Source organism: Triticum aestivum, chromosome 6D, assembly GCF_018294505.1.
Source record: "Triticum aestivum cultivar Chinese Spring chromosome 6D, IWGSC CS RefSeq v2.1, whole genome shotgun sequence".
Lineage (NCBI taxonomy): Eukaryota > Viridiplantae > Streptophyta > Magnoliopsida > Poales > Poaceae > Triticum > Triticum aestivum.
In genome coordinates this window covers 485,122,096-485,133,047 of record NC_057811.1, presented here as the reverse complement: position 1 = coordinate 485,133,047, position 10,952 = coordinate 485,122,096, and the positions used below count along the sequence as shown (strand labels likewise).

The following is a 10,952-nucleotide window of genomic DNA, read 5'->3' as shown; positions in this document are numbered from 1 at the left end:
GTGGCACCAACCGGGACCAATGCCACCCCTTTAGCCCGGTTGGTGCCACCAACCGGGACCAAAGGCCGCCGCATCCCGCCCTTTGGGCTGCTGAAAAGAGGCCTTTGGTCCCGGTTGGTGGCACCAACCGGGACTAAAGGTCGCATTCGTCCCGGTTGCTGTCTCGAACCAGGACTAATGCCCTGGGTATATAAGAAAACACTTAGCAGTTTCGACCAAATCCATCACTTCTTCCCCCGACGCCCCTGCTCCTACTCGCCGTCGCCGCCCGACGCCCCTGCTCCACCTTGCCGTCGCCGCCGCCACTGACGCCGTCAGGCTGCTCGACGTCGCCGTCGCCGCCGCCACCGACGCCGTCAGGCTGCTCAACGTCGCCGCCGCCGCCGCTGACGCCCTCTGCCCCAACGACGGCGTCGACCCTCGCTCCCCTGCCGGCCCCGACGCGTCGCCCACCGTGCCCCGCCGCCCCCTGTGAGCACCAGCCTGCTCCCGCGCCCCTCCCCTGTCCCGCGCCCCTGCGCCCCTGCCCTGCCCCGCCGGCGCCGGCGCCGGCGCCGGCCCCTCCGCCGTGCCCCTCCGCCCCTGCCGGGTGCTAGCTATTAGATTTTTAGATGTTTTTAGATGCTATTTTAGATGTTTTTAGATTATTTTAGTTTATGTTTAGTTTAGTTCTAAGATTAGGAAAATTTTAGATGTATAGTTATATTTATTTAGATGTATAGTTAATTTAGATGTTGTAATTTGTTCATAAAAATTGTGCACTCTTTTATAGAAACTTTATTTTTTTCATATGTACGAAAATGTAGAATGAAAACGAAAACAAACATATAAGAAAAAACAAAGGAAAAAATGAAGAAGGACCCGCGGCGAAGCAAGTATTTTTTTAAGGTAGTTCTTTGTTAAAGTGAGGGGGGACGTCCGGAGCACCCCCCCCGGCCCTCTCGCTCGACCAAAACTCTCGAGGACACCCAAACCCTAGAAAAAAACAATGTCGGTCTCCTACCCCCTCCCGCCGCGCCCCTACCCGATCGATAAACTCTCTTGAGGCCACCCAAATTTACCAAGTTAAAAGAGCATTGTCGTCGAGGCCACCCCGAACCCTTGAAGCGTTGTTGAGGCCACCCCAAACCCTTGAAGCGTTGCGGAGGCCACCCCAAACCCTAGAGAAGCGTCGAGGCCAGGCCACTAATATGATTCCTTATTGTGCTTACCTAGCTAGTTCAACGTTTGCCACTAATATATCCATCTGTCATGTTTGAATAATAATTGCCATGTTGTAAATATTTGCAGAAACTATGGATCCGCACCCCCGAGACGAAGCAAAAGAAGCGGTGTTGGGGGAGATAATCGCACACGGAAGTGATGCCGTCTTGTCGTTTCTCAACGACACATGCACCGATGGTCTGGAAAGACAGGATGAAGAAGCAGGCTACGACGATGATCAAACAATGGAGGACGAAGGAAACCGTGATGACGGCTCCGGTGACCAAATGGAGGGGGAAGGACACCGTGATGACGGCTCCGGTGACCGAATGGAGGGGGAAGGACACCGTGATGACGGCTCCGGTGACCGAACGGAGTCCGGCCAGGTATATATATTAATTAATTAAGCATGTGCTGACTATAGCTAATTGATGCATTAATTGTTTTTGGTATGTACACATATTAACTCTCTTCTTTTTCTTCTTTTCTAGCCCTCCAGATCGAGCACTACTTCGGTAACGAGACGAGGCCCGAAGAGAAAGTTGCGCGCGGATGAAAGGTACACGATCATCGAAATTGATCGCGCTGGCCAACCGATTGAACCCCTCCGGACCAAGCAAAAATTTAATGCTCAGTGCGGGGTTCTAGTGAGGGACATGATCCCGATCAGCATCGAGCAATGGTTGAAGCCTAAGGACAAAGACTCTCAGGTGTCTTATGTCAGCGATAGGCAGAAAGCTGATCTTTGGACCGCGCTGCAGGAAAATTTCACCTTCCCACCAGAGGAGGATCCGGAGAATCCAGTTAAAAAGCCAATGATCAAGGCTTATGCTCTTAAGAAGATGGCTGAGCTATTCAGGAGGTGGAAGAATGAGCTGAAATCATCGTTTGTCGACCAAGACAAGACTCCAGAATTCATCGGCCGATTTGAGAAGATCAAAGATCAGTGGCCCGAATTTGTCACCAAAAAGAAATCTGAGAGAGCAGCGAAGATGTCAGCGACAAACAAGAAAAATGCTGCAAAGAAGAAGCATCACCATCGCACGGGGTCAGGTGGCTACCTGAAAGCCCGGCCGTTGTGGGACAAGGCTGAGAATGACCTCATTGATAAAGGGATCGAACCAGAGACGCGACGCTGGCCAGACCGTTGCAGGACTTGGTTCTTCGGGGTTGGGGGAAAATTGGACCCTGTAACAGGGAAGTGCGTTTGGACCAACGAGCAGCTGAACACACCCATCGAGAAGCTTCAGGAGTATATCGAAAAGGCGCAGCAAGGGACGTTCGTTCCGGACAGAGAGAACGACGAGCTCACAGAGGCCCTCGGGAATCCTGAGCACCCCGGACGGACACGAGGCACGCCAGGCTCCCTTTCGTGGAAGGCTGGATTTCCCGACGCAGGCGGTTACAAACGCCGGGAGAGGAAGAAGAAAAAGGAGTTGACCCAACTACAGGCGCTGCACGCAAGGGTACAAGCGCTAGAGGAACGAGAGGCAGTTCGCAGCACGCGACCTGCCGAAGCTACACCCGAAGCTACCCCGCCATCTCAGCGGAGAAGCAGCGTGGCTTCCACGGAGCTGCTTCAGGAGCCTGTCTTCACGGCTCCTGCTAGCTACCCCGTAGATGCTATCACGGAGTCTCAGCATTGCCACCTTATGACGCAGTGGATGGAATTGAAAGTCAAGGCGGCTGTTGGCTCTGTTGCACCTCCTGAACCTGGCGCAACTTTTCACTGCCGGCCGATTCCAGAAGGATATGCTAGGGTGATGGTGGATGGAATCATAGAAGGATTTGAGGACCTCCAGCTTGACCACCCTACGGGTGACGGGGAGACTCGGTTGGGTTCTTGTCTGAAGACTCCATGCTTATGGCGGAAGGAGCTCATCAACCTTCCGAACTGGATGCCTCCGCCTCCTCCTCCTCCTCCGGCGAGTCAGGGCACTCTGCCTCCTCCACCGCCTCCTTCTCCGGCGAGTGACAATCAGGGCACTCAACCTCCTTCTCCGGCGCGTGGCGGCACTCCGCCTCCTTCTCCGCCTGCGCCGGCGCACCCGAGCATCCACCAGCCTCCTCCTTCTCCGCCTCGCCAGCAAGGGCGGAAGAGACCCGCCGCCGCCCCGGCTGCTCTGGCGCGTCGTAGTCCTTCTCCTCCGCCTCGTAAGCAAGCACGAAAGAAGACAGCCGCAGCCGCTCCGTCTGCTCCGGCGTCTAGCAGTACAGCCAGAGGCGGGAGGCAGTACAGATACGGTCCACCTCTCAAGCCTCTAGAGAAGTTACCGTACGAGATGACCGTGGAAGAAAACAAGAAGATCGTGCACAAAGAAGTGAAGTACTTCTTTGAAGGGGCGAAAGGAGAGAGACATCCACCTCCGGAGGAGAAGGTAGATCCGGTGAAAGCAAAGCGCACTATCGATGCCCTGAGGAAACCACCAAAGTCTCCGCCGAAAACCAACTATGAGCGCATTACTGAAAAGGCATATCTCGAAGCGGAGCGGTCGGGAAGTACTGTCAGTGATCAAAGGTTAAAAGAACGACGAGCAGCTGGGAAAAAAATTGCCCAACTCGGCGAAGAAGCGAACCAATCGTGCCCCCCGCTCAATGTGTCTAGCGACATCGTCGCTAATGCTCCTGGGATGGTGCCCGGTTATAGCAATCTTGGAGATTATCCGCCCGACGATGTACATTATGATTTCTTGGAGGTGGACGAACACAGATACGAGTACGGGAAGCCTCTCGTCAAAGATGAAAAATCTCTAACAACGATGATGCGAAGATTCCATAATTGGTACATGAAAACCTGCAGAGAGTCTGGGGGGACGAATACTTTGTATCTGAGAGTTAAAGAGGAGCACGACCTCGTTGGAATTGATCTGTTGCATGTTCCATTTGAGGAGTTCTTCCAGTTCTTCAATCAAAAGGCCCTCGATAAATTAACGGTCACTTGCTACTGTCTGTAAGTACTACTTCTGTCATTAAGTCTCTATATATAGCTCAGCTCTTTCATTGCATGTATTTATAATTATCCTCACTATATTATGCAGATTGAAGATCGTCGAGTGCAGAAAAGCAGAAATGTATGATATTGGGTTCATTAACACAAATCTCATAGATGAATTTCAGGTTAAAAAGAGCGCCCAAGATGCCGAGGCCAACTTGCTCAAATCATTGCTAATAAATCAAAACAAAGATTTAATACTCTTTCCTTACAACTTCAAGTGAGTGTTACTGTCGTGTGCATATTCGGTTTCCCTTATTACTCGAGCGAGGTTATAGTAATGTAATTGATGAGTTATGCATGCGTGCGCAGCTTCCACTATATTCTCCTGGAGATTAAGCTTGAGCGGGGACTAGTAACCGTCTTAGACTCGAGACGAAAAGATCCCGAGACCTATGCGGACATGACTAAAATTCTCACAAGTAAGTTCAATCGATCATTATCGCACCATATCGGCAACTTTTTGTTCATTTCCTGATATCTCAAGTAATAATTATTTTCTTTGTCTTGCAGGGTTTGGAAACAGTTCACCGCAGAAGCTCCGGGACTGCCGAAGGAGCTGCGATATACATACCCGAAAGTAGTACTACTAGCTAGCTAGTTGCGCGCATCTCCCGTTGATTCTAGCTACTTTCATCAATGCCATTTATAATGCTTCATTATCAGTTTGATTGACCTCTATTTCTCGTAAAGTGCTTGTGGCAGGAACAAGGAATGATTACTGTGGATACTACGTGTGCGAGTTCATCTACACCGCGACTTTGAAAGATAAGCGGGGCTACTCTAAAAGACAATATGAAGTGCGTAAGCAATAATATTCAAAATTTCATTTTATTACACCATCATTTCTGTTGAGTTTCATTCATATATATGTATTAACCCCCTTCTTCAAATTAGACGTGGCAGATGCGGAATGAACTCCTACCACAAGATCGCATGAAAGCAATTCAAGAGGAATTGGCGGGATTCTTTCTTGACCACGTCATCAATAAAGCCGGAGAATACCATGTGGAAGTTGAGTTCAAATGCTAGGGGATTGTAAGAGATCTCACATATTGTATGTGTATGTAGCCAGTAGCGTCAGATAGATAATACGAAAACTTGTTGTTCGACCAATCTCTCGGAGAAGGAGAGGTCGATCACTTCTCTCGGTATGCATGACGAACTTCTGTACTTAATGGTTTCCTTCATTTTCTTACTAGCTAGCGTGTCGAGGGCCTCTCTATATGTATAGTACGTAGCGTCGACCAAGCACGGAGATAAGAGAGGACACTTCTCTCTATTAATTAATTAGCTATCAAACACAATATATGAAACACCTTAATTAACCATAAAAACCCCCAAATCCACCCCCCTTTCAGAAAAAAAAACAAAAACCCTAGCCCCTGAACAGCTGACGCGTGGATGCTTATTGGTCCCGGTTGGTGCCACCAACCGGGACTAAAGGGCCTCCTGCCTGGGCTCGCAGCACCGGCCACGTGGAGGCCCCTCTATCCCGATCAGTATAAGAACCGGGACTAAAGGCCTAGGCATTAGTAATGACCCTTTAGTCCCGGTTTCCCAACCGGGACAGATGGGCCTTATGAACCGGGACAAATGGCCCATTTTCTACTAGTGAACGCATTCACCTTTAAAAGGAGTGCATCAACAAATTTGAGGAATGAAAACCGTAAGACTCAAAGCAAACAATAAAGTAAGTATAGAATACCATTGTCATCAGGTTCAACTGTGGAGATACAGGTGAGCAGGTACCCTTCATGTTCGTCCCTCATACAGGTGACCTCAGCAAAATACAGTTTATTACGAGGATCATCAGCTCCTTTAGTCTTCATGGTCATATTCAAATGTGAATATGACCTATAAGCGCAGCCTTTCCCGTCAAAACATGGTTTATATCTCACTATTTCTTCTAGTTCATATGCAAGATCCTAAAATTGAGTACGGAGTAAGGACATGAATATGATGGCACTCGAATCATGCAAACGAGAAAGTCAAGAGAGAGTGGGCGAGGGGGAGAGCATACCCCCATACGACCATTGTCCTCGTTGTACTTGTCCAATAGAGCTTTGACAACTTCTCGGACAGGGCGACGGGTCTTCATGGCAGCGAAGGCTTCTGCAGAATTTCTCCTTGTGCCATCATGAGGCCAGTGTAAAGCATACCGCACAGACCTCTCATGAGATGAAAGTCCATCCATGCACCTAGTTGACATATAGAGCACTGCTAATGACACAACTCATGCTACGTAGTAATAAGCAACAAAAGGCAAAACAAAACTGAACTACCTACATGCTTATAAGACCAAGTTCTCAGCGCATTTTTTTCCATGAAAAGTAAAATCACTCTTTTGTTTCTGGATCCCCAAATAAGTGTGTCTAGCTAAAAACACATTGTTCTAGCTAGCGCCATCTTTATCATGGGAATGTGGGAAGGCTATTTATTAGTCCAACAACATGATACGAGTCAATAGCTTGCTGAGCTTCCTTTAAACTCTGAAATGGTCCACCTCGATCAGGATATATATGGAAAAATCCCTCCGTATCAACTCTGACAAAATATTTAATAAGTAAACCAGTAGGCGTCAAAGAAGAAACGCATGAAGACAACGAGGGAGTAGCGTTGAGCTCCAATTCTTCCAAGATATCTGTCGCCTCACACCTGAAGTGGAACACAAAAAGTTTGATTTCACCTAAGATCAGCAGAAATATGAAATAAAGTGGGACACGAACAAACTTTGCTAGCTAATTCATGCATTGCAAAATAAGTTCACCCACTCCAATATCCAAGTAGTTGAACCAATTCGAAACCATCAATCGAGCTGAAACCCGTCCATTGATGGATGATGGCAGCTAGCTATGCACTGTTTTATTGGAAACCCGTGCCCATTGATGAATGATGGTTGGTGGCAGCTATGCATGTATCTCATCAACCGAAAATGGGTTTCCCCAGCTTTATATTATAAAGCAACCATCATCACAGACATCCGGACAAACCGATACAACACACACCACCACCGCACACAACCCACACACCCAAGACAAGATACAAAGGTGTCGGGCATCGTCCCCCAATGCCACCGCCTACCAAGCAAACTAAAGATGACGAAGGAAAACCACTTGGAGAGGACGGAGACATCAACAAAGAAACGAGGAGGGGTGAGATGGTCCATGACCGAGCAGGGACTCCAAGACAGTGCCTCCTAGAAGGGGACGCCTACGGAAAGCCGCCACTATCTGATCCGTAGATCAAGTTTTCACCCGGAGTCACATGAGAGGGGCGGGAGCACCGCCATGGCGCCTTCATAAAGGAAACGATGTCCACGGACGCCGCCGCCATCGGCCAGTACGAGAACTGGGCAAGTGATGAACTGCGGCGCTCGCACCCCTCCGACATACCCACGCTTCGCCAACCAGTCGCAACCAAGCCCCCCATGAGGCCATGGTTGCCTGCCCACACCCGAGACGTAGGTTCCACCCACGAACGCCACGCCTCCCGCCGCCAGGCCGCCGCCCAACATCCAGACACCCCAAGACGATCCAAAAGGATCAGCTTTGGACCAAGGGGACACCCCAGACTGACGAACCGCAGAATGTGTCCCGCCTTGAAGATCGCTGATGCTACAACTGCCCGCACGCGTCCAAGGAATGGGGGAGGTGGGGGAGCGGGCGCATCCAGACCGCCGGCATACCCATGTGCCAGTGACGGGGCCCGAGCATGTGGCGCGCCCAACCTTCCAGCCCAAACGCTCCCACCGGACACACCCCCATGCCGCCCCGCCTCGGCGCTCGGCGCAGAACCACGCAAAGCCACCGACAAAGCCGCAGCCACGGGCAAGGAGGACCCACCAGGTCCGCCTCCAACCCCCGAGGAAGCTCACCGGGGAGTCCAGCTGTGTTGTCGTCGGCGTCCAGCCCGCCCACCTTCGACCGTTGCTGAGCCTCCACCCCCACAAGCCACGGCCACGGTAGAGGCGGACGCCCGCAGCTCGCGCCGCTTCCGTCCCGCGCCGCGTGGGCCCAGATCTGGCCGCGCACCGACAGATCCAATGCCGTCGGATACCACCACGCCTCAGCCCCTTCACGCCGCCACCCAAGCCCACGTCTCCACCGCCTACTGCTGCTGCCGCGCCCCGAGGAAAACACCGCGCCGCCGCCCGATCTTGGAACCCGCGTCCGTCGGCCCAAGCGTGGGAAGGAGGAATACCTCGCCACCGCCCGCGCCGGTAGGGCTTAGCCCACCAGGACGCCGGGGCAAAGCCGAGGGGAGGGAGGCACGAGGAGGAGGGCCGCGGGCCGGTGTCTATCACATCTACCTTTTAATGATAGTATTATAAGTTGGCGTTACATTCGTAATTGTGGATTACTTGCAGCAAACAATTACCTTGAGTTTTTTTTTTCAATTCATGCCATGCGTGATGATTTCAGCGGCATTGGCACAAATAGCTCCGATAAAAAGCGCATACCTTTGAGCCAGCTGCAGATCATGCGCTGGGGAGGGTCCAGGGTTTGGAGTGGGCGTTTGTTGATCTTCCTCGGGGCGTTTGGAGTCAGAGTCTTCAACCCAGCGCTCTGGTTGGTCGTCGCGGTGGCGGCGTCCAGGCGGCATGGGTGGCGGCGGAGGAGGGGAGGAGCGCTGTGGTCCGGCCGCCATGACGGGGAAGGCACTAGGGCTTGGAGATTTCCTTGGGAGAGGAGGGGAAAGATGCGCGGTTGGGCCGTTCTTCTGGACTGGACTATCGTGTTTTCCTTTTGAGTGAAAATAAGCGTCAAGTACTGTATTATTTAACCTACCCAATACTATTTCTATACGGTTACTGTCTCCTAGTCCAAGCCGGCCACAGAATTACATGTCATGATTAACTCCAACACTTCATTCTCTAGTGCGTGATGATGGTTCTTCTTGCGACTCACAAGGCGAAATTAAAGGTATGGTTTAACAGTTTTATAATAATCTTTTCACCTCCGAGCCTTGTCATGATCTTGAGGTTGTGCTTGATGCTATTCCTCACAAAGTTACACATGAGATGAATTTTTTTATATTTTGCGCAAATAGAGAATTTCATTTAATCAAGGTGGTTCTTTACAATCCTCTTGACAAAGATTGCTAATCTCATCTGGTTCAGTAGAAGTGCATGCTTTAGTCAATGCAACCAAACGACCGACCTCATGGAAGAGACTATGCAATACATTTATACGTCAACACTCCTCAACGTGGACCGAAAGTGGGCTACAATTTAATTGCGTCAGCCGAGTCTTGAACTCAAAATCTCTTGGCTCTAATACATGTAAAAGTGCATGCTCTAGCTAATGCAACCAAAAGACCGATCTGATGAAAGAGACTAGGCAATACATATATACGTCAAACAAGTCCATGGCGGAGCCAGACGGCAGTACGAGTAGATAATCTACACATTTGAGCAAGTGTGTGAGCTACCTTGTTCTGTCCCCTACCCACATGGGTCACTGGGTACTCTTTCGAAATAGGCTCTCGCCATGCTTTATAGATAAAGCATAGACCAAGGTACACGGCTGAACCATATAGTGAGGTGAAAATTCATTTTCATATTTCAACCTCACATTAATTAAAATATGTGGGAGATGAAATGGACGTGGTATTGAAATTGGTTTGGAAATTGAAATGGACGCGGTCTGGAAATTTCAATTTCAATTTCATATTTTTACCCCACATTATATATATAGTTGCATTTCAATTTCATATTTCGGTCCGCATTATATCTACAGTTCCAGATTCCAAATATTAAAAAAATCAAAAACCAAATTCTTGTTTAACAGATAAGGAAAACACAAAGAAAATTAATGCTACAATTTTCCATGGGAGAGGGATGGATAATGGCAGAGTCATCCATGCACATTACGTCCTTCTCTCTGGCACAAAAGGTGATGGGACCCTCCTCTTATGTGACATTCATTTTCTATACCACGTAAAAGGCAAAGCAAATACACAGAATACCACAAGCATATGAGTCCAAAAAGCAAGGACCTTGAAGCTAATGAAAGGCAGATGTTTACCCAGTACATGCTCCGCTAGAAATGATTTTGGCTCCTCTTTTAGGTATATATAGGATTCCCGCAAAAAAAAAAGGTATATATAGGATACATTACCATTAAGTAGGGCTGCTACATTTTTCACGTACTTTGCAGATTGTTAGTCCATTGCTAAGTGTATTTGGTGACGTACTTGGCAACACTTGGTAGGTTCCAAGTATCTTACTTTTGCCGGGTTTATTTTGGGAAGCACTCGCCAAATAAGCAAATACTCCCTCAGTCCCAAAATAAATGACTCAATTTTGTACTAACTTTATACTAAAATTAGTACAAAGTTGAGTCACTTACTTTAGGATGGAGGGAGTACTTATTTGACAAGTGCCCGCGGAAAAGAACTCGGCGAGCTGCCACGCACTCGGAGTAAAACATTTTTCCGGTAGTGAAGGTTGAAAAATCCAGTAAGAAAAAAAACGGACCTCACCCAAGTTTTGAAATTTCAGAGATTTATTTTTTGGGGGGATTCCATGTGTCGAAATTCACATAATTCAATGGATTTTGATTGAATTTGAATTTGGGTTGAAATTAGTTTAAAGTTGGCTCAAAATTCCAAGGCTACGAATATTTTGACGCGGACCGAAATCACCGGAATTTCTGTTTTTGGTTGAAATTTTGATCCCTATGGTACTAGCTAGCTAGAATCGGAGGAGAGACTCCTTCCTATGCGAGAAAACTTAACGACTTAATCTCCCTCG

At 49.0% G+C, this 10,952-nt stretch overlaps 1 protein-coding gene across 2 annotated transcripts; it reads right to left on the bottom strand.

The window, feature by feature from the left end:
- Nucleotides 1-5,916: 5,916 nt before the first annotated feature.
- Nucleotides 5,917-8,929, bottom strand: LOC123142197 (uncharacterized). Of its 2 annotated transcripts, XR_006470547.1 has the most exons (3): nt 8,658-8,929; nt 6,219-6,853; nt 5,917-6,123 (listed from the first exon to the last, which is right to left on the bottom strand). XR_006470547.1 is itself a non-coding variant. In XM_044561196.1 (2 exons), the coding sequence occupies exons 1-2, from the start codon at nt 8,843-8,845 to the stop codon at nt 6,610-6,612; spliced, it is 432 nt and encodes a 143-aa protein (XP_044417131.1). In that variant the 5' UTR covers nt 8,846-8,929; the 3' UTR covers nt 5,917-6,609. The 2 variants fall into 2 exon arrangements, 1 of the variants encoding a protein (XP_044417131.1); XM_044561196.1 differs by having other exon boundaries at nt 5,917-6,853.
- Between the last annotated feature and the right edge of the window lie 2,023 nt (nt 8,930-10,952).